This window comes from Moschus berezovskii, chromosome 20, assembly GCF_049115385.1.
Source record: "Moschus berezovskii isolate FMDL1 chromosome 20, NW_MosBer_1.0, whole genome shotgun sequence".
In the NCBI taxonomy this organism is placed as follows: Eukaryota; Metazoa; Chordata; class Mammalia; order Artiodactyla; family Moschidae; genus Moschus; species Moschus berezovskii.
In genome coordinates, this window is record NC_142479.1 from 67,155,219 (window position 1) to 67,177,668 (window position 22,450).

General features: G+C 56.2%; 3 protein-coding genes across 6 annotated transcripts in view; 1 reads left to right on the top strand and 2 right to left on the bottom strand.

The window, feature by feature from the left end:
• The window catches only part of RECQL5 (RecQ like helicase 5), a 29,115-nt gene that overhangs the window by 2,070 nt on the left and 4,595 nt on the right, over window positions 1-22,450 (top strand). Inside the window, exons 4-8 of the mRNA XM_055408587.2 lie at window positions 645-1,163; window positions 1,664-1,766; window positions 2,459-2,570; window positions 3,729-3,891; window positions 5,319-5,398. Of these exons, the coding sequence (XP_055264562.2) occupies window positions 645-1,163; window positions 1,664-1,766; window positions 2,459-2,570; window positions 3,729-3,891; window positions 5,319-5,398 (977 nt within the window). The remainder of the gene's footprint in view (window positions 1-644; window positions 1,164-1,663; window positions 1,767-2,458; window positions 2,571-3,728; window positions 3,892-5,318; window positions 5,399-22,450) is intronic.
• ERLN (endoregulin) lies at window positions 7,826-9,223 on the bottom strand. 2 transcript variants are annotated; one of them, XM_088828576.1, is made up of 4 exons: window positions 9,172-9,223; window positions 8,987-9,068; window positions 8,743-8,896; window positions 7,826-8,011 (listed from the first exon to the last, which is right to left on the bottom strand). In XM_088828576.1, the coding sequence occupies exons 1-4, from the start codon at window positions 9,221-9,223 to the stop codon at window positions 7,826-7,828; spliced, it is 474 nt and encodes a 157-aa protein (XP_088684702.1). The 2 variants fall into 2 exon arrangements, with proteins under 2 accessions (XP_088684702.1, XP_088684700.1); XM_088828574.1 differs by lacking the exon at window positions 9,172-9,223 and having other exon boundaries at window positions 8,743-8,859; window positions 8,991-9,105.
• SMIM5 (small integral membrane protein 5) lies at window positions 12,490-20,606 on the bottom strand. 3 transcript variants are annotated; one of them, XM_088829340.1, is made up of 3 exons: window positions 20,315-20,432; window positions 14,761-14,920; window positions 12,490-14,392 (listed from the first exon to the last, which is right to left on the bottom strand). In XM_088829340.1, exons 2-3 carry the CDS (start codon window positions 14,885-14,887, stop codon window positions 14,283-14,285), a joined length of 237 nt encoding a protein of 78 aa, XP_088685466.1. In that variant the 5' UTR covers window positions 14,888-14,920; window positions 20,315-20,432; the 3' UTR covers window positions 12,490-14,282. The 3 variants fall into 3 exon arrangements, with proteins under 3 accessions (XP_088685466.1, XP_055264564.1, XP_055264563.1); XM_055408589.2 differs by lacking the exon at window positions 20,315-20,432 and adding an exon at window positions 15,362-15,380; XM_055408588.2 differs by having other exon boundaries at window positions 12,491-14,392; window positions 20,207-20,606.

Genomic DNA, 22,450 nt, shown 5'->3' on the forward strand with positions numbered 1-22,450 from the left:
AGAGAGGTAAATTGATATGGGGAAATCCCTGGTATGTTTTGCTTGCTTCTGGTGGGCACACAGCTGTGAGACAAAAAAACAGATGAGAAACTTGTTGGAATGTTGTTAACTGTATTTCTGGCTATATTTAAAGCCTGCCGATGGGCTGGTAGAATCGCAAATGAGGAAGTGTGGCTGTGTGTGTAAGAGCCATCCACCGTGAAGAAAAGGAGAAAGAGCAGGCAAGGCAGAGAACAACAATGATCCTGCTTCGTGAGTGTGCCCTAGTCTCAGGCTTTGTGCTAAGTGCCTTAGGGGTGTTAACTTGCCTTTGAGGTATAACAGTTCATTTAATTCTTGCAGCAATCCTATTAGGTAGTTTTACTCTTTTTATAGTAAAGAAAAATTAAATGAGAAAGTTGAAAGTTTAAGGACCGGCTGAAGAGCACATGATAATTGAGCTGGGATTACAGCTGTGTCTGTCTAGCGCCACACTTCCTCTTCCTCTTCTGTACCTCTTTTATGCAAAGAGAAGACACGTTGGATGGTGGTAGGAGGATAATTTATGCCTGTGAACTACCCTCAGGGAGTCACAGCGACATTTATCTCTGAGTCCTGAGGGCCACTTACTGTCTGCTCTGGGCCTCTCCCCCTTCTGCCTTCAGGACCAGGTGGACCACTTGCTAGCTTTGAAGGTCCGAGTGAGTTCCCTGAACTCGAAGCTCTCGGTACAGGAGAGGAAGGAGCTGCTTTCTGACCTGGAGCAGGAAAAGCCCCAGACCAAGCTTCTGTACATCACGCCGGAGATGGCGGCCTCCACCTCCTTCCAACCCACGCTGAACTCGCTGGTGTCCCGCCGCCTGCTCTCCTACCTGGTGGTGGATGAAGCTCACTGTGTTTCCCAGTGGGGGCACGACTTCCGCCCTGACTACTTGCGTCTGGGAGCCCTGCGCTCCCGCCTGGCAGATGCCCCGTGCGTGGCTCTGACCGCCACAGCTACCCCACAGGTCCGAGAGGATGTGTTTGCTGCCCTGCACCTGAAGCAGCCAGTTGCTACCTTCAAGACTCCCTGCTTCCGGGCCAACCTCTTCTATGACGTGCAGTTCAAGGAACTGCTTCCTGATCCTTATGGGAACCTGAGCGACTTCTGCCTTAAGGCTCTTGGACAGAAGGCTGATAAAGGGGTGAGGGCACTGAAGTCAGGGGTCGAAGGGCCAGCGGGGTGCTAGCCGCAGCATGGAGATAGATTCTCATTTCTAAAAACTTTGTTTTTTTCCAGCTTTCTTAGCCAGGACTAGCTGTAGCTTCTTTTTCTGAGGGGCTGCACTGTGTGGCATGTAGGATCTTAGTTCCCTGAGCAGGGCTCGAACCTGTACTCCTTGTGGTGGAAGCCCCAGCTGTCGCTTCTTAAAACTCGCACACAAGAGTTTTGGTTTCCTGGCATTGTTTCACTTACTGGGGTTCCTGGACTCCCCCTCCTTTGAAGACCTATCCAGGGCTTGAGGGGAGGAGGCAGAGAGGTTGGAAAGGCTGAGTTTTGAGCCAGATGGTCCCGCCTTGTTGTGCTTGGTCTGCCTCAGAGGAGACCGTGAGGCTGGAAGAGCCACTGGCGCGGCAGCCGCGGTGTGGTGGGCTGAGTGTTTTCTTTTCCCATTGCTTGTTTTCTCCGTGTCTCCATATTCAGTTGTCCGGCTGCGGCATCGTCTACTGCAGAACCAGGGAGGCCTGTGAACAGCTGGCCATAGAGCTCAGTTACAGGGGCGTGAGTGCCAAGGCGTACCACGCAGGTAAGGGGCGCCTGGGCTCCGTGGCTCTCGTCACTCGGAGAAGCCTCTTAGCCAGTCTCTTATTTCTTAAGAATCCTGGCTGATCAGATGGTCTATCATCTAGTTCCATATACGCAGGCAGAGCTAAAATGATTCACTTAAATCCACAAAATGCCTAGACATGAATGAGATCTAAAAGGATCTCCTGAATTCTTGTCGTCACCCTGTGCCCACCCAGCAGCACGTGGTTAGAGTTTTTTTAGTCCGGGAATTGGTGTTGTGGCAAGAGCACAGGCTCTGGAGGCCAATAAAGACGTGGGTGTTTGGGGTTGTTTTTTGTAATATTTATTTGACTGCACTGAGTGTTAGTCGTGGCACTTCCTTGTGGCATGCGAACTCTTAGTTGTGGCATGTGGGATCTAGCTCCCAGGATCGAACTCAGGCCCCCTGTATTGGAAGCATGGAATCTTAGCCACTGCACCACCAGGGAAGTCCCTGGACTTGGGTTTGAATCCTGGCTCTCACATTTATGAGAGAACCTTTGCCACGCACAGGCCAGGGTCTTTATGTTGACTGGCTCAGGCTCGGTGGCTTAAGTGCCTGACCCGAGGTCATACACCTGGTAGGTGATGGATTCACAGTGTGTGTGCAGGTAGGCCCCAGGGGAAACCCACCAGAGATGCGAGTTCCCTTCCTCACCTTCTCTTTTCTAGGGCTGAAGGCTACTGAAAGAACACTGGTGCAGAACGAATGGATGGAGGAGAAGGTCCCTGTAATTGTGGCGACCATTAGTTTTGGGATGGGAGTGGACAAAGCCAATGTCAGGTGAGTTCTGGTTCTTGTCTGACTCTGCCATTCGGGCCCTGGCTCAGGGTGGGGCGGGCCACCTGGTGTTCTGCCTGGAGGACCAGGACTGTGTGTCGTTCTAGGGCCGGGGACCGGGGGGAGGGAGCGGGGAATGGAGGCCCCAGGACAGCGTCCCAAGTACATAGTCCAGACGCTGACAGTCCTCGTGTGGTTCGCCCCCTGGTGGCAGAGAAGCACGGCCGACCCTCAGGCTCACACTTTTTAACACAGCCCTGCTCGCCCTGCTCACTCCCATCTTAGCAACTGGAGCTCGTAAGAGAGTAGAATGAAGTATCTTAAAGCCACTCCCTATGGGAAGGCGAAGGCAAAGATCTTGTTACTCTCTCCCCTTCTTTCTGCTTACTGGACAGTCCAGCAGAGATGGGTGTGTCCCAGCCTCCTAGCCCCACACTGGCCACTGTTGGGGTGTCTTTTACCTCCAGCCACTCTTGACCTTCTGGAGACATTTTGGGCTACAGTCCCAAGTCCTTTGCTCTGATTAATACCAACAGTAATGCCTTGTGTGACTTACAGAGCACTTTTGCACATTTGGTCTCATTAAGCCTCACAGTGACCCTGCCTTGGTCAGGGTAGGAATTAGACCATAAACTACACTTGAGAGAACATGGACTTTGGAATTAGGGCTTGAACCCTGGGTCAGCTGTGTCTTGTTAGGGGCCACTTTTGGAATCAGACACCCCTAGACTCAAATCCTAGCTCTGCCATCCCCTAGTACGAATTTACTTTTCTGAATGCCAAGTTTATTGTCTATGAAATGAGGCTAGCTCACATGGTGATGACTGTAATGATTAAACAAGACAGACATGTACACTGGCTCATAGTAGGTATTTAGTAAATGTTATCTTTTTTTGCCCTTCAAAGATGTCATAGAGTACTTATCCAGCTCCTAAGTGTCCTGATCTTATTTAAATCCACCACTTTTTCTATAGGCTGCTCCATGGCAGGGAGGCCTGCAGGTGGGCTGCAGGTATCTTCGCCTTGTTACTCTGGGGTCCCGTCTCTCCTTGCCAGCCTCCCCGCTCCTGGTACCTGTGAAGGGCCCTGCTCAGCCATCCCAGAGGCTCTCCTCCCCTCAGCTTTCCCCACATCTCATGCTGGTTGTCCCTTGGATCCTAGGTTTGTCGCCCACTGGAATGTTGCCAAGTCTATGGCTGGGTACTACCAGGAGTCTGGCCGGGCGGGTAGAGATGGAAGGCCTTCCTGGTGCCGCCTCTACTACTCCAGGAGCGACCGGGACCAAGTCAGCTTCCTGATCAGGAAGGAAGTTGCAAAACTCCAGGTGAGTCCTGGACAGTGGGAGCCCTTCCTGTCCGAACCTACCTCTCCACCATTTCACACAGCGTATTTCGGTACCCAGATGGAGCTTCTGTAATCTGGAGGGGTGCTCCTGAGGCTTGAAGGTACAGGGGGTGAATGGGGTGTTGTTGGTAGATAGCTTGTAACAAGGTGGGACTTTTTTCTTTACACTTAGTTTATCTTTGTACGGTCTGGTGTGTGTGTGTTAGTTTATACAGTCAGGATCAATCCTGCCTTGGTGGTCCAATGGTTAGGACTCGGTGCTCTCACTGCCTGGCCCCAGGTTCAATCCCTGGTCAAGGAATTAAGATCCTGAAAACTGTGTGGCCCAAAGAAAAAGGATTAAGATTAGTCCTGTGTGTCACCTGGGGCTGGAGATCCAGTGAAGATACTTTTGTAATGTAAATTAAAAATCCACAATGCTATCTTTTCAAAAAACCAAATATTTGGATACATAAATAATCTTAAGTTTCTATAAATCCTGAACCTATGTAAAAATTCTGTGTGGTGAAGATACCATCAAGATAAATAATAGACCTGGAAAAATATTTAACGTAAAATGTAAACCAAAGGTTAAAGTGGGCAATAAATAGAGAGCTTTCCTCAACTGACAAGGAAAAATAAAGGATATTAAACTAAAATCTGATGCACGTGTAAAAGAACTCGAACCCTGTTGCTAGTGAACACGTGTAGGAAGGAGTGTGTACACTTTGCCAAGAGAAAAATGCAGTGTTACAATCTTTTGCAGAGGGAAGCAATCTAGCAATATCTATTTAAAATTTAAAATACAGGTAGGGAATTCCCTGGTGGTCTGGTTAATATTCTGGTCCAGTGGTTAAGATTCTGTGCTTCCACTGCAAGGGGTGAGGTTTGTTCCCTTGTCTAGGAATTAAGACCCCACGTGCCAAAAAAAGAAAAAGAGAATATATATATATATACTTATGTATATATAGGTACCCTTTAAGCGAACTGAGTCACCTGAAATTGCTTTAAAAAAGTGACCTGGGACCTGCCCTGACTGGAGCGGAAACTTTGGGGAATTTCTGTTTTCCAAAAGCTGCTCAGGTGATGCATGGTCAGGTGTGGAGGAGAATGTTTCATGAATGGCTTTATTAGTGTCCTTAGCTATTTTTCTCTCTCATCATTTGTTGGCCTATATGGAAGCTAAGGGTCAGACAGGACTGAGCGACTTCACTTTCACTTTTCACTTTCACACATTGGAGAAGGAAATGGCAACCCACTCCAGTGTTCTTACCTGGAGAATCCCAGGGACGGGGGAGCCTGCTGGGCTTCCGTCTATGGGGTCACACAGAGTCGGACACGACTGAAGTGACTTAGCAGCAGCAGCAGCAGCAGCATGGTAGTCCAACTATGTAAGATTTTTGCTGAATAGTTGTTTCTTGTCTCCAGGAAAAGAGAGGGAACAAAGCATCTGATAAAGCTGCAGTCTTGGCCTTTGATGCCCTGGTGGCCTTCTGCGAAGAGTCAGGGTGAGTGACGTATCTCGTGTGTGGAGCTAAGTGTTGATGAGACCTTTCCCTCCCCCATCACCATGTGTTGACCAGCTCATGTAGGGCAGCTCCTGGGCCAGCAAGAGACCCCTGCCTGCTGAGGGCCATCGTGTGGGATGTTTCCTGTCAGGGAGCATGGAAGGTGGTACCCGCCCACTTTTCTGTGGAAGGCCTCAGAAACTCTGGCCCTGTGAGGATTCATTGTGTATTTTGGGTGGTCACCCATCCATCCCACTCTATCCACTTCCAGAGTGGCTGGCCCCGTGAATGACTCAGTTCCAAGAGATGCAATCGGTTCTGCGCCACTGGCGTTGTGGTTGTCATGTGCCACGGAGCTGGACCACTGGCTTCACTTGTAGGGTAGTCAGTCTCGTCCCAGACCCAAACAGAAACATGTGCCTCAGCTTATCTCTTAGGGCCCGGAGGGGGCGGTAATGTGCTTGGAGAGACATCACCATTTCTAACATAACAGCAGCCTGCCCACTTTGGAAACCGCATATCTGTTTGATCTGCATCTGCTGCCGGAGGGGGCTATGAAAGAGCCTGGTAGCTGCTCAGGGCAGGCCCTGGGCACAAGCAGCTGTGGGCACACTGTGTGAGGGACGTTCAGGAGCTTTCGAGACAGGCTGGGAGCCCTGGCATTTGTATAGTGCTTGGGTCAAAAAAGCTCTTTGATTCCTCTGGTCTCATTGGTTAGATCTCATTGGACAACCTTTAAGGTAGATGCAGAACTGATGGCTTCAGACTTCGAGTGGAGCAGAGAGGTCATGGTCATGAAGCTCACAGTAGGACAGATGCTAATCCCCGGTCTTCCAGTCGTCAGGGACATGCACGTTTTCATACACACATGCCATCTTGGTTTTTGCTGGACTAGATTCTAGAAGCACGGAGCTGATTAAGTGCATGGTACTCGTGTTCAGCAGAGGTTTGAGGGTTTCCTCTGGAGACCAGAGAGGCTCTTACTTGGGCCATGTGTTCTGACTCTCAGCCCCTCCTCTTCCTGGATGAGTTAGTGGCCCCTGGGTTGAAGCTGTCCCCTTCTCCAAGCGGCCATCTCTCATTTGGCCTTGCAAGACCACGGCCAGCAGAGGTGGTCAGGACCCCTGCCCACAGCCCCTGTGACCAGAGCCCTTTGTAGGCACTCATACTATGAACTGCTAAATTAGGCCTCCTTCGGCTTCTTGAGTGAAGCGCTTGTCCTGAAAGGGCTCTGTGTCCTTGCTGGGTATGAGAGTCCCCTATGCTGGAAAGCGCCCTGACTGGGTTCTTGTTGGGGATGAGTCTGAGACTCTGTGAGGCTGTGCGGAGGCTTAGCTCTGTCACCTCTAGGCTGCAGCAGCTCACCACACAAGAGGCCAGGTCCTCCCAGGGGCCTCTGCCTTCTATCTCAGCCCAGGGAGCTGGGGCCTCTCAGTGTGTCGGGGGCCAGGCACTGGGGGCCTCCTGTCGCCCTATAAGACGCCTTATCTCTTCTGTCTCTCTTGTTGCACATGAGGGTATCTGATGCCAGGACTCCCAGGCCCTGGGATGGAGTCAACTTGGCTGGTGTGGCTCGATTTGAAATTGCTCTTTGAATGAAAGAGAATGTTTCTTTATTGCACAGATGGTACATTGCACAAAGGCAGAGCCCCTTCTCCACCAGACATTTGGCCCTTTTCTAAGAATAGCCTGGTTTGAGGTTGACATTGAAGCAGCTGTTTACGAAGGGAGGGCACCTGGCAGCAAGGGACAGGCCAGCATAGTGGCGTCGGCAGAGGCGGGGACATGTCTACAAAGGCTGCATTGTAGGGTCGGGGTGCATGGGGGCTGGGGGCTCTGTGAGGGATACCTGGGCATCTCTGGGACCAAGAGAAAAGACATGCAGGTCATACGAAGGAGGCCAGCGTGGGACATCCAGCCGGCTTCCTCTCTTCTCGGTGCACAGCTGCTTTCTCTGAGCATGACTGTGAAATGCATTTGATTATTGATGACGTGGCCAAATTTACCTTTGAGTGTAAAAAGGAATAGTAATTAGGTTGAAAGTAACCTCTGGCCTGGAGGCCTCTGCACCCTGAGACAGGAAGAACTGCTTTGGTTTAGGCCTGGATTGTACTGGGCTCTGTCGTCCCGCAGGATCTCCAGACCCAGAGAGTCAACAGTTCAGGCATCCCTCTGTTTATCCATTTCTTTATTAATTTGTTCAACCAGCAAACATTGATTGGTCCTGACTCTGGGTAAGGCACCAGAAAAGGGGTTACAATGGAGAACAGAAAGAGACCCAGCCCCTGCTTTTTGGTACTTGAACCAGTGGGGAAGACAGGCATTTATCAGATAATCATATGAAAAATGTTTAATTCAAGGCTGTTAAAGGGCTTTGAAGAAAGAGTACATAGTGTTTTGAGAGTGTCAAAACAGTAGAAAGTCCTGTCACGACTCTTCATTCTGGTTGGTCTTTTTGTTCACGGGAAGGAAACCAAAGATAATAGCAAACAAGACGAGAGACAGGACCGTGGTGAAGAACAGGACGATCACTGCCAGGCCCCCCTGGTCCCAGGGGTTCTGCCAGAACTCCGTCTTCCAGGAGTATTTGGATAGCGTTTTGTCCATTTGAACCTGGAAAGGCGGGGACAGAGGCCCTGAATGCCGGGGCTCCTCCACGGCCCTCCCCACGTACTACTCCCTATTCCCCTAACTTCATTCTCTGGTGCCATCTCAGAACAGCAGCCACCTCTGCAGTTAGTGGGCAGTTAGTGGGCATTGAAGGGACGCTGGGTCATGGGGCTCGGTGCCTCCGGCAGGCAACAAATAGGCTTTCCTCCTCCGCAAAAGCGAAAGCAGGAACTGGCACAAGGGCAGGGGTGGGGGTGGTCCGGTGCACTCTGCCTTCCCCAGGCCTTTCCTGAACAGCCCTGCGGTGATCAGGGACTTTCTCTCCCATCCCTGAGACCTGCTCAGCCAGAACCTGAAAAGCACTGCTGTAGGGACTTCCCTGGTGGCCCAGTGGTTAAGACTCTCACCCTAGCCCCAGCGCAGGGGGCAGAGGTTCGATTCCTGGTCGGGGAGTTACGAGTCCACACGTGCGTGACTCGGCCAGAAACTAAGTGAGAAGCACTGACACAGGCTCTCCCCGGCTACCCGCCTCAGTTGCAAGCATCTGGGGAGCATTTTGAGAGGCCCGCGCTGGAGCCACGGAGCGGACGGACTCAGGCTGGGACTCAGCCGGCTTCCTTAGAGGCAGGTGAAAGCAGGACTGACTAATGCTCTTGAAACACAGCTGAGACGGGCGGGCTGCGAGCCGGTAGCCAGTTGAAGGGAGTAAAGGCGGAGAAGGAAGGTGCCATTACCTGGTTCTGCTGCTCTTGGTCTTGTGTCCCAGGAGAGGGCGGATCAGGGGAATCCTTCAGAGCCACGCTTTGCGGGGGCCGAGCTGAAGACACTGCCAGGAGACCAGAACTCTGCAACTTTTGGGAAGAAAAGGGGTCGCCCTGATGGCTAGCCCTGACCAGACCTGCCTGCTGTCACCAGAGCAGACAAAGGTGGGCTAGGGCCTGTTGCCGAGCAACCGCATTCCCTTTCAGCCTTTCACACTTACCCCTCTGCTGTGTTCTGCCCTCTTGCGATGCTATTTTGAGGGGCTGCTCAGGGCGTGTGGGTTGAGGTGTCCTGGCTGAGACAAATCAGAATTGGAGTTGGGGAGAAGAGAATGGCTCCAGGGCCTTGCCCCAGGCCACCTGTCCCCCTCACCTGTGTCCCTCCCCTCAGTTCAGATGACCTGTCCACTGAAAGGACCTGCTCAGGAGGCCCCAGGGCTGGGGCGCCACCCATGTATGCTTGCTTTCCATGGCACCGGGTAGATGATTAACCACAGCTCCCGCTGGCACCTCCTGGAACCAGCATGGGGGTGTTTATCACCAGCGAGGCCCAGCTTCCTGCGGAGGCCTGACTTCTCCCTTGGTATCTTTACTGCTCAGGCCTGGCCTCAACTGTTTCTTGTGGGTTCCCACTCCTGGTGTGATGGAGCGGCCGGGAAACGGGAGTGGGGCCTATGCCCTGGTGCATGGAACCTGGTGGCTGCCACCCTTCCTTAAAAGACGGGAGTCAAGTGTCCACAGTGGCCAGGAACTGCACTGGGCACCTTGTGTCCAGTCGTGAGCAAGAGAGGCAGGCTCTGCCCTCCCAGGGGTTACATTCTCAGGCCTGTTTGAGTCCTGTGGGACCATTGCTGAAGGCCTATGCCCAGGCCCCGCTCTGGGTGTGTGAGAAGCCTGTGCTTGGCAAAGCTCGCCAGGCGACTCTCACGTGCAGCCGGGGCTGGAGGAGTTGGTGGGTGAGTCCGTGAAGTCCTTCTTAACTCTCCTGGCCTCATTGACCCGGGCTCACCTGCTACCTCGCGTTTCCTTCTGTAAAACACACTGACTAATGCCCTTGGCCCGCCAGGGTCTAAGCACACCCCCGGGCTTCTGCTCCATCAGCTTAGTTGGGTGCTTTTCAAGAGTCAGCTGTTTGTTCCCCAACCTGTTCTGTGGCAGCTGTAGTTGTTATTATAATTACATAATTGCACTTAACATGACATGAAAATGAAGCAGTGGTAATAACCGAAACCCCAGTTTTAGAACCGGGGAACAGGCACGGAGCGGTTAAGTAACTTACCCAAGGTCACACAGCTAAGAAGTTACTCTCTGAGGTCTGGACCCAGCTGTACCTCTCATCTGCGCCTCTGAGCTCTGAAGCACTATGTAGGACCTCAGAGGAAGCAGAGAGGGAAAGTCTTTCTTTCTGTAAATACTCCTTGACCACTATAGAATCATTCAGACGGCATTTCTGTCAAAAATAGATGTGGACAAGACAGCTGTAAACAGTTCCTAAAAATACAGAAAGATTTCACCATCAGGTTTCTTTGCAGATGCTTTTTTTTTTTATTAAGAAAGCTGACTTTTATTAATTTAAAACAGTATTTATTTGACCGTGTTGGGTCTCAGTTGAGTCACACGGAATCTTTCAGTGCAGTGCACGGACTCTAGGTATGCGCAGGCTCAGAAGTTGTGGTGCGTGGGCCTAGTTGCTCCGAGGCAATGTGGGGTCTTAGTTCCCTGACCAGGGGTTGACCCTGAGTCCCCAGCATTGCAGGGTGGATTCTTAACCACTGGACCACCAGGGAAGTCCTCTTATTCTGCCTCAAAGTAATAAAAATTAGCAAATAGACAAGTCAGGAAACCTGATCAGCAAACCCACACTCAGAGAAAAGATGTGTGTGTCTGTGTCTCCATCTCAGATGAGGAGTGTAGAGTGTGTGTGTCTCATGTATGCAAACATTGCTTTAGTTGACTTTTTCTGTTAATTGCTGGCCCAGGTCAGAAAATTCTTCTGAAATGATCACCTGGAAGGGAGTGATAACGATGGGAAGAGGTAGAGAATGCCGTTGGTGCCCTTGGCAGGGCCTGGGACCCAGGGGACTCCCCTGGGAGGAGCAATGATTAAGCTGAGATGTGAAGATGATGTAAGAGTTAGAATTAGGGGACAGCAGCCAGCTGCTTCCCAAGGAGAGTGAAGAAACATTTTCTAAGTACAGAATCATTTTGTTTTCAGTAATTTTTTAAGTGATTGTTTTGTTGTTGTTTGTGGAACTGGATCTGGACCATGGCAGTGAAAGTCCAGAATCCTAACCACTAGGCCACCAGGGAACTAACTCCCTGTCCTCTGTTTTTTAGGCTCTGGAATTTGTTGTTACCACAAGCAAATATATTGTCCTGAAGGTTGTTATTTGTAGATTGCTCTCAAACATTAATGTTCGGGAAAACAGATTTCAGAGAAAACAGTTTTGTGTGGCCTCTAATGAGATTCTTACACCGGTGGCTTGACTATAGTTTCTGAGGTGTGATGTCTGGACAGTGAACTGTGCAGATCTGAAGCGTGGCGTGAAAAACCCTTGTGAGGCACCAGAGACCACAATCATGGGCATTGTTGAAGCAGAGGCCACAGGCAGGGGCTGCGGCATGAAGAGGCGCAGAGATCAGCGCCGAGACTGGTGGGGACACTGCGGCAGTGACCGCAGGCAGACGCCACTGGCGGCCTGGTCCAGGGTGGCACGGCGGTGGGAGCAGAGAGGTCTGGTCGCCACCGTCAGCCGGGTGTTCTCTGGGCTTGGACAGCCTGACAGCGCCTCTTCCATGGCCCCCACCTGCCTTGCTGTACCTCCTTGTATATTCCTTCCTACGATAGCAGGGATTGCTGTCTCCTCTCCATGCCCCTTTTCCCCAGAGGGCCGGTCAGAGTGTGTCAGGCTCCCGTTGTGCGCAAGGAGGTCTGGTTGGTTGAGCTGCGGGGGCTTGGAGCCTACCTGAGACCTGACCCAACAGCTGTGGGGGAGCCACTGGTGGCGGGGCTGTGCCCCTGGAAGCCCCCAAGGGCGGGGACAGCATCTTATTTGGACTCGGCAGTTAGGTACTGCCTGGCTGGAGGAGGAAAACACGAGTGAACTTCCTGTCCACCTGGAGGTGCCCAGGGCTGCCCGGGGTCCCCAGCAGCTTGGCAGCCGCACCCAGGAGCCTGAATCTTTTCTAGAAAAGAGGCTCAGCGTCAGTTACCCTGACGAAGGATGTTCTCGATGCTGATGAACCTGCTGAAGGAAGATCACACGGGGATGAGGCTGCTGTATCTTCTGAACCGAAGGCTTCCTGGGGGCCCGCCAGCTGTGGGTGCTAGGCCCAGAAAAGGCAGGGCTCCACATGTTCCCACCTTCCCTGTGTTTTTCTTCTGGGAGGGAGCCATAGATGGGCCCCACCCCAGCTCTTAACTCCTAGGCCACATCTGCTCACAGAGAGAAGGGTGTGGGGTGCGGCTCTTTGGGGCCTGAGATTGTTAGGTGGTGGGTGATGGAGTTCCAGCCTTATCACCACTGCAGCTGGAGGCCTGGGGTGTGGTGAGCCAAGGCCCCGGAGCTGGCCAGGCGGGTCCTGCCACTGTTCAGCTGGTCCAGTTTAGGCAAATTACCTACTTCCTCACCTTTGAAAAGGGGATCATAATGGTCTGTTTGGCATTAGGTTGTGAGGATTAAGTGAATTTATCTGTGTCAAAAGGCTTCAGACACTTCCTGCGGGTGGGGATGAGCCCTCAGTGCGTTTTAGCTATCTCTGTTCTCACCATTATTGTCATTATTATTATCACTATTATTCTGAACCCCATTCTTTCGTGATGGTGGTAGAAGGGTAGAGTGTACAGACAGATTCTTGCATTTCTTTTATTTTCTGTGGAAACATTTCCTCTCTGGGTCTTCCACCCAAACCAAACCCGTTAGACAAGTCCCTGGACACCAGGGAGGGAAATCAACCAGGGAGAGGGCTTCTCCTGCCGGCCTGTCAGCTGGAGATGGTGGAGTGGCGGGGGCTGGCATCCCCTCTCCCCTCCCTGTTTCCTGAGTAGCTGGGGCTCTGCCTCCAGGCAACCAGGGCAGGCTGCACAGGCCGAGACAACGGAGGTGTGTAAAGAACACAGGGCTCTTCGTGGCTCTGATGCACCGGTGTTGGGGGAGGGCGGCAGGTACCGTGAGAGCCTCTGCCTCCCCTGCCCTCATTCTTGGGTCTGTAGCTCCACCTGCAAGTTCTGTGGAGAGAAAGCAAACTGGAGGGCGGGAGGCGGGCAGTGTTGTGTGTCAGCAGGACCAGTCCTTAAAGTGGGCCCATGTTGCTCTGGCTCGGCCCCCCAAACAGAGGGGCAAATAAGGATGCTTCGTGTTGGTGGAGCTCTTAGGATATGCCCGGTTCTGGGCCAGGTCACTGTGTCAAGGCCAGCTTGGTTTATCCTCACAGGCTTACCCCAGGAGTGGGGTACCAGGATTGGCCCCATTTCACAGGGGAAGGAAACATGGCTTTAGAAGGTCGAGTCACTAACATCCATTCACGTAGCTGGTTGGGGGCAGAGCTGGGTGGCAAGGATTTGAACCCAGACCGTCTCCCTCTCCTTGGGGAGAGGATGTTGCGATCGGGAGGCAGGTTATGGATGACAGTAGGGACCTCACCTCTCTTTTTCTGGAAGTTTGGGGGGACCTGCTAGGACAGGGTGTGCCGCCTACAGTTAATGGCAGTGGTGACTGGTGTGCCATTCTTGAGCCCAGCACCTGCCTAGGGCAGATGCAGCCTCCGTCGCGGCTGACCGGGCATCTGGGAGGCAGCACTTGGCAGGAGGGGCCCTGCAGCCCTCCCCTGGTTCCGGAGTCTTACCCCCTTCCCCCCTACGTGGCATTCTTGCCTGCATGTTTCTCCAGCTTCTGTGGGCACAGAGAGAGCAGGGACTGCAAGAAGTCACTGGCCACACCCCTGGGATCCTGGCACGCTACCCTCCCGATGCACAGGCCCAGCCTGGGGAGTGGGGCACTGCAGAAACCGTAACCAGAAAGCCTTTACTGGAAAGAAGCGGGCAAACACTAGAAAGAAGCAGCCAAATCCTGGGATAGAACACTGACATGTTTCCCACTCTGGGGGCGCTTGGGACCCGGTAGGTCCTGCACAGAGCCCCTCTTATTGACCTGCTTCTCTCTGGTGTGGGACCCCCAAGGGCCAGCTCCCCACTGATGCAGGCTGTTCTCCAAGTACGGGGACCATGCTCTGTGCTTTGTTAAAAAGCGCAGGTCAGTAAAGAATCCCTGGTGGTTTTCAGTCTTCGAAACCATCGATCCCTCCTGGGTGCCCTGCAGGTGAGAGTTCTGTGGCTGAAACAGCCCGTTTTCTTGCTGAGGCTCCAGGTCTAGGTCAGTGTCCGGGTCCGTGGGCTTGAGCAGGGTTGAGCCGTGCGTCTTTGTCTTGAGGGGCGAGGGCTGCAGGGCCAGGCTGACACCTGGGCCATGGTGTCGGCGGTCTCCTCTCTGGCTTCTCGGTCGTCTCCCTGGCCCTCACGGTGGGGTCATGGGTCCCACCTGGGTCCTCCTGCCTCTCCGCCTGGGGCAGCAGTACTGACAGCAGCAGAAGCCGCAGGCAATCAGCAGCAGCAGCACCACGGTGGCTGGAGGGGTTGGGGAGACAGCAGAGAGCACAGAAAACTCAGTGCGCCCATCGCACTTCTGAAGAAGCCCCCTGGGGGCCTGGAGGACCTTCCCCAAAGGTCTGCTTACTGGTCAGAAACACTGAGAATCTGGGGAGAAGAGTGACTGTCCCCACACCAGCCCCCGGAGCTCTTGCTCCCTTCATCCCTGGGCCCTGGTTTTCAGCACACCCCGTCCCCAGGGGCAGCCCCCCCCACCCTCCGGAGACATCTGCTGCTGCTTTTCTGTCTGGGGAACCAGCCAGCCCTGTGACTGGCACCATGGTTTCCTCTTCCAGACGCGAGGAAGAGCCCTGGGTGCTGAGGGGACTCTGGGAGCCCCGGCTTACCTGTGAAAACCACCAGGACTGAGAAGGCCAGGATCTCCACGGGCTCGGCCTGCGGCAGTCTCTGCAACTTGAGCAGCAGCCTGTCCCCAATGGAGTGTAACTCCTGTACAAGGTTGCTGGCTGCCATGCTGCGCTGGCTTCCTGCTGAGTGCCTCCTGGGCTGCAGAGCAGAGAGAGGACCTGGCGTCCCCGCGGAGCTGGCTCCGGAGAATCCGCCCTCTCACCCACCCCGGCCCGCAGAACGGGTTTGTCAGGTCTCACCCATCAGAGTCCCGTGGCTCACCAGGGAGGAAGGGAGCTGCGGGGCCCCTCGCTCAGCACTGGCCCTCACCCCTGCCTCGCTGGCACTGCCCCGGCCAGGGACTCGGGTGAGCCTGAGGCCCCATCGTGGGGCTGCCGGGCACAGCCAGCCCCAGGAGGGTTCTGCCAGCCAGCCAGGGTCAGCCACGCTTGCTGGCCATGAAGGTGACTGCCCTGTTCCACACCTTTGTTTGAAGACACAACTCCTAGGTGTTGTCAGTGTGTCTGGTATGGACACAGCTCCCCAGTTGGTTTCCCAGTGGGGACACAGGGCTCTGGGATCCCAGCCTGGCACCCTTACTTTTCATTCCTTTTGGGGACAGAGAGTTGGCTTCTCCCGGGAGCAGGTGGATGGGGGCTGCCGGCCAGGGTCGGCCAGAGGTGAGAGCTGACTGGGGGGCGGTCTGAGGCCCCACCCCTCTCTTCAGCCCCGCTTCTTTCCTTATTCAGTGTCTTCCTGTGAGAAGGTTGGGATGACACCATACTCCTCCAATTTTCCCCAGGGAGTCTTCTCTCAGGATGGGACCAGGTGTCCTAGGGAGGGTGTAAGCACCCCACTTCTGCTGGCTGGGACTTGCTCTCCTGACTCTCAAGAGGGTCTCCCCTTTCCCCCACACCCCCTGCCCCCTGAGTGGCCCTTCAGCCTCCAGGCCCCATGACCCAGGGCTTGCTCCGGTCCGTCCTGCCTGAGGGGCCGAAGGTGAAGGCCCAGGCCAAGTTAGTGAGTCAGGGCACATTATGGCCCAGACTTTCTTCCCCTGGCGCCTCACTGGTGGGCACGAGGGAGCCAGCACCTCTTGAGCAAGGGCTCAGGGACAGCCTGGGCCAATCCAGCCTCAACCTGTTCACTGAGGCGGGGCTGCCAGTGGCCCGGGGCCTGCACCAGACTTTAAGCTCTTGTTACCGCCACCCTGTCCCTGCTCTCTGCCTGGTAGGTTCGCCTGGAGTGGGCTGCGGTCACTCCCGACCCTGCCACCATAGAGTAGCGTCCTTAGGGCCACCTGGAAGGTCATCCGTCGGGCCCTCTGCACTGCCCTTGACTCCCTGCCCTCTCTGGCACATGGCCTTTGTTTGAGGAGGGGAGCTCCTCTCCTGCCCAGCCCTTCCTTCTTGGGTAGCTCTGGTCGTTAGAGTGGGGGACCTCCTGGTGGCCTCATAAGCCCCACCCATGGTCACTTAGGCCACTTCTGTTCCGCAGTCCTTCAGGGCCTGGACGGTGGCTGGCAAGGTACATCCTTCTCCACAGGGTACCTGTTCCCGTCTGGCCAGCCGGCCCCTGTAGCACAGCATTTGAATCATCCTGGGTTTGATGCTGCCGGCCTCGCTGCTTTTGTGACTCGGAGTCACTTTGTCTTTCTGGGTCTGTTCCTCCCCTCGTTTTACATGAAGACAGGGTGCCCGCCTTGAGGCTGTCAGGAGGGAGGGTTGAGCCCAGTGCCGGGCTCCGGGGGTGCCTGGGGCACATGGTTCAGCTCTGGGCGGGGAGAGGCCAGACGATCTTTGGGGGAAGTCACGGCCCCCTCCCTGCGTATGCCGTCAGTGGTTTTCCTCCAGCACCTTTGGGGAGTGTTGTCTGGGTCCTTCGTGCCTGGATGTCTGTGGTGTGTGAGGTGAAGGAAGGTGGGGGTGCCGGCTGGAGGCGGGGAGCTGTGCTGTAAGTGATGGTGGGGGTAGCAGGTAGGTGCCGATGGCTCCATGGAGGATGGGATGGTTTCCTGTCAGAGGGCGAAGCTCCTGGAGTCAGCCCCCCAGCTTCTCCCACGCCCCAGCCCAGGGTCCGCATCTTTCTACAGAGGCGATCAGGAGCCCAGTTTTCCAATGTCCTGGGAGGCATAGGATTCTAGAATGCCACGCGTCATCCCCTTCTGCCTCCTTTCTTTTGCACATGGGGACACTGAGACAGGAGAGAGGAAGGAACCTCTCCACGGTCACACTGTGCCCCCCTGGGCGCCTGTCCTGGGCAGTCTGCTCTTTGCAGACAGGATGAATCAGCCCAGGAGCCGCACACTGAGAGCCTGGCCCGTGTGACAGGCTCAGCACAGGACCAGGGCTGTGGAGACCAGCCCCACCCACACGTGGGAGTCTGGAGCACGGCGTCTTTGCTCACCGGGCCGCACCTGCTCTTTGAGAACCTCCTGTGACTTGTCACCAAAGGGCAGATCTCACGAGTCTTTCTGTGTCAAGTTCACGGGGTCCCCTTTCCCTGGGTCCCGCTGAACAGACCTCCTCCCGCTGACCTGTGGAGCAGGCATGCACAGGAGGGTGGTCCCGGGCCCCTGGGCGTCCCACTCCCCGGGTTTCCTGGAGGATGGGAGCCTGCCCGCCTGGCCCATTCCAGTGGGCTGACCGAAGCCCTCAGGGAGCATGCTCCAGGCTCCAGAGCTGGGCTGCTCTCGCTTCCCTTCTTTAGCTACACTTGGCCTGGCTTTCTCAGCTTGATTGGCCCAGGGCCTGCATTGCCTAATGGAGCCATCAGAGACACTCCTTCAGATAGGAAGCAGGGGAGAGCCGGCTGGCAGGGGGCTTTTCCACTTGTGCCCTCATGCCTAAAGGCTCAGGAGGGATTGCAGATGGGGTGGCTCTGCTTCTGAGCAAGAGGTTGCTTGGAGACCCTGGTCAGTCTGGGTGCAGAGGGGGTGCAGGTGTGATCGCCAAAGCAGGGAGGAGGAAGGTGGAGCGGAGGCTGAACTGCTGTGCAGGAAAGGCGGGGCCTCTTGGCCCTCCAGGGGTTAGGAAGTCAGAAAGCTGCAGACTCATGCCCGTGGGGCCTGGGCCCCACTCTGGGAAGAGCGTCTGTCCACACCAGCTGCAGGCCACAGACTTGCACAGTCGGGGCCTGTGGGGACCGGAATCGGCCAGCTGCGCCTGGGTCAGCCCCGGGGGTGCCCGTGGGATCCCGTCTGCACCAGGGACAGGAGTGGATCTGCCCCAAAGACTGAAGCCCCCTTTGCTCTCCAGTTGCTATTTCATCCTTTCCAGCTTGGCCTTGAGTGAAAGGAGCCTTAGTGGGGCTCATAGGGGAGTTGGAGGGGCCTTGTACTCCTAGAGGGTGGAGGCACATTCCAGCAGGTCCCGGGCGGGCTTCCCAGCACGCTATTTAAAGCAAGGCCAAGGGTGCCTGATGCCGGGTCCCGATATAGCCAGCCATTGTCAGGTGACCGTGTGGCTGTGGCCCAGCCGTTGCTCAGCAGGGAGCCTTCAGCGTTCCCAGCTGTGGCTGGGGAGAGGGGGTGCTCTGGGGCAGGCTGCCTCTTGTCCTCTTAACCTTTCTCCCAGGTTTGGAGGGAGATGGGCAGGGAAGCCCTGTGGGCTTCTCTATATGTTTTGCCAGTCTTCCTAGCTCAGGTCCGCCACACTTCTTCCCAGACTGTACTTCCTGCCTGTGAACCAGGGAAGCTGGAGTATCTCCCAGCCCCATGCCCGGTAGCACCTCAGTTAGGAGCAGCCAGAACAAGTGGTGGCTTTCCCTGGCTCTCAGCCTGCGTGGCCCTTCATGGCCCCGCCCCAGCCAGAGGGGCAGCCTGCAGAGCGGGGAGATGAGCCAGGCTGAGGGAAGGCTGGCAGAGCTGGGACATGTGCCTTTGGGTGGCATCTCCTGGCACAGAGGACCTTGCGACTGAGCAGGCGGGTGTCTTGCAGGCCAGACAGCTGCCACCTGGTACTGAAGCAGCCCTCCCTGTTTCCTTCTTGCCAAACTCCAAGTCCAGACACAGCTGCCTGGGGAGAACCCAGCCTGCGGATGTTTGGTGACTGATAAGGGCGTGTTGGTGCCTCAGGGTCCAAGGGCTTCTTGTCCTGCCTTTTTATCAAGGTGGGTTTCATCCACCCTTACTTGTTAGAGAAACAGCCAGCATGAGGCATAACTGAAGGCCTATCAGATTCCCGAGGCCTAGCCAGTGAGGCAGAGATGCCCACTGTGCGCTGCACTTCCAGCCTTGGCCCCACCTTGCGGTGGAAGGGAGACACGTGAGCCCTCAGCAGTCTGGGGTCTCCAGCCCCATAAAGTCTAATTGCTGCTGCTGCCTCTTCCTGCAGTCCCAGAAGCTGGGCATCACCCTTGTGTCCCCACTCAGGGACTTGTGTTTTGGGGGCCCCGTCCACTTGCATCCTCTGGGTCTGGGCACGCTGATCCCCACCTGCCTGCCTGGGCTGTCTTGCAGTGGCTCACCGCTGTGTCCCTCCCTCGCTTGGCGTCTGTCCCCGCTCTCTGTCATCACCGCCCGTCGCTGCAGGGCTTTTAAGCCTCCGCAGCCCAGGCCAGTTCCTACAGCCTCAGCGGATCCAGGAACACACAGAGTGATCCTTGGTTTCCACTTTAACCTGGGTGGTTGTTTTCCTTCCCGGGTAGATGTGGACTTTTTGCCTTGGGGAAGACATCTGGGGGCTGGGGGTGGCTGGGGAGGGAGCCTTTAATGCTGCTTGTGTGAGGACCGGGAGGCTGGAACAGTTGTGGGGGTGGTCCGCACTGTGGTGGCTGCAGTGGGCCCAGTACTGGGGCGGGGCAGTCCTCCCCTAGCTTCACTTCCACCCCACCCTGGGGCTAGGACCCTCAAGCGCTGGCCTGGGGCTCAGGGAGATTTGGGGTCTCCTGGAGATCTCACTGGGTGCCGGGAGGAGGACCTGGGCCTAGCCTCCCCCACTCCCCGAGCCAAGAACACCAAGCGTCCCCCCACAAGAGGTGGCAGCTGTCGCTCTTGTTCAGGACATCCACATTCTGGGTGGTTTGAACTGGCTGGGCCTCCTCGACTGGGAGAAAGCAGGGACTTGATCCCAGGGAAAAAGGGAGGCTCAGTGGGTAGGCGACAGCTCCCTCCCTGGCCAGGCCAGCCAAATGCCTCGTTTAAGCCCCCTGAATAGAAAAAGCTTAAACTAACTTTTGATGAGTAAGCAGGCACCCCGGGCCCCTCTGCCTGCTCAGCAAACAGAGAAAACCGCCCTGCGCCGAGGGCTGTAGCCTCAGCCTGGGGCCCATGCTGAGTCCCAGTGAGAGAAGGGGGAGCCGGATTCGAAGGGGACGCTGTCTGAAAACTGTGCCCAAGTGCGTCCCCAGGGCCCTCTTCTCCATCTTTGTGGTGGATCCACCCTGGAGGCAGGGCACCCTGGCGGCACCCTTCCCTCTGCCTACCCCCTGTGACCGGCCACTCACCTGCGAGTCAGGTGCGGTCAGGTGCGGCGGCGCGGCCACAGGTGCAGGGCAGCCCGTCGGCCTCGAGTGTCCCTCCTCCCTGCCTCCCCCAGCCAGCTGGGCTCACACCTCTTCCTTCCTTTGCGGATGCGTCTTTCCTGACCCGCGGCTGCTCCCCGGGTGCCTCTGCTCAGCACAGCGGAGCTCCTGGCTGTTGACAACCAGCTGCCGTCTCGGCCTTCGCTTTTTTGTTGTTGGTTGTCCTGGAGATTCAAGTGTCACATTACACGGGGCGGCCGCTCAAGTGGGGAGCCAGTGCCACCACTGTGCCCAGAGGGAATCCCTGCCGGGAAGGCCTCCTGCAGTTTTCCTGTGCCTGCTCCCTGCCCCGAGGTCTGCGCGGCCCTCCTGTTCCTCCTCCTCTTCCTCTCCTCCCTCCTGGCGGGTGTGGGCTGGGCCTGGGCTGCAAGCTGATGAAAGAGGAGGGCGACTCGCACGTTCCCTGGCAAGGATGACCTCTGGGAGGCTCCACCTGAGCCGCGAAGTCGGGAGGGAGGGGGGCTTGCAGCTCTCTAGCCCTTTGCACCCTGCGACCTCCTCGGGGGGACCCATGTCCCTCAGCCCCCAGTCTGTCCTTCAGGCGACTCCCCAGTGGGTCCTCCTCCTCTCTTCTCCTGGGAAAGAAAGTGGGGAGGAGCTGCCAGACCACCCAGGCTGTCAGCCCTCTGGGGCGGCATCTCAGGGAAAGACTTGGGAGTCCCGAGTGACTGGGGAGTAGCCCGGGCTTAGCCCGTCCCTTGGGAGGTGGCCCCGGAGGAGAGAGTACACTGCTGCTCTTTTCTCGACAGTGTCCGCTGGGGCTGTCTCCACACTCCTGGCCCGGCCGGCAGGGACGGGCTCCACAGCAGCCCAGCGGCCGACCGGGCCGTTTGACATTTGGCTGGTTGTACCACCCCAGCAGACCAGGCGGTGCCCGGAGCAGGACAGGGGCCGACCCCAGCCCTCATCTGCGAGCTGTCAATGGAGCCCTTTGAGTGTGAGCACAAAACGCCAGTGAGTCAGGGCTTGGGGGAGGGCGCAGGGAAGGAAGCCAGGCTTGTGGCCACACCACTCGGATGCCAGAGCGTCCCAGAGGCCGGACAGGCGGCCACTGTGCGGTGGCACAGATTGGGGCAGCAGATGAGCAGCATGCGTTTGGGTGCGGTGGGAATGGCGCCCTCTGGTGGCCGTGCAGCCAGCCCACCTTTCCTCGGTGCTGTGTTCTCTGAGCTGGCCTGGAGTCTCCGCTCCTCAGCCTGTTCCTTGAAGCCCCAAGCAGTGTTTGTGTTTAAGCCGTGTCCCAGCTAGAGCAGTGGTGGTGCCAGCTCTTTTTGGGACGTGGTACCTGGATGGCCTTGCCTCTGCTCTGGCCTCTCCAGAGGCTTTGCCCACCCCGTGCCGCATACCTGCTGCAGGGACTGCAGTTTGTAATGGCCCGGATGGAGCTGTGCCCTCCCCCACACCCCCGGTCTCTATATCTGCCCCAGTGACCCACTGGGCCCCCACAGGAGAGACTGCTGGAGTCTGGCACCCCAAGGGGCTGTGGTGGGTCAGGGCAGAGGAGGATGTGAGGGGGAAGACCACGGCCAAGGCTGTGTTCACCAGTGCCTGGCATGGGGTGCCAGCCCAGAGCTGCTTGGTCCCTGCTCTCAAGCAGTCTTCCGGTTCCGGGCCGTGCACACTGGGTCAGGCAGAGGCTTGTTGGGGACGACAGGGAGGAGTCGCCAGGAGACAGGAGCAGAGCAGAGCTGTTCCCGCTCCCCAGCCCCACTCAGGAGAGAGTAAGGAGCGGTAATAAGAGCCCTAAGTGCTAAGTGCTGTGACGTGCTTCGGAGCACTGTCTCGGCTCTTACGCTGCCCAAGGGGCCAGGGCTTTACTGTACCATGCTGTAGGCGTGTTGTGCTCGAGCTGCCTAAGCTTCATTTCAGGAGGTCAGACACTTTCCCCAAGGACACAGCCTCAGCTGCAGAGTCAGTGTCTGGACCCAGAGGCGATGCTTCTCCCAGGGCGCTCCACTACCTGAGGATGGAGAGGGGGCTGGGGCCCAGAGCCCGGAGGAGTGCCCATGGAGAAGCAGAACGGGGTTCGTGCCCTGGCTCCCCAGGCACGTGTGTCACGTGACTTTGAGGAATCTCCTTCAGCTCATTGTCCTCATCAATACAATGGGCACCCTGCCCCACCCAGTGATGCCCAGTGAGGCTTGCGTGAGGTGCTGGCCACAGTGC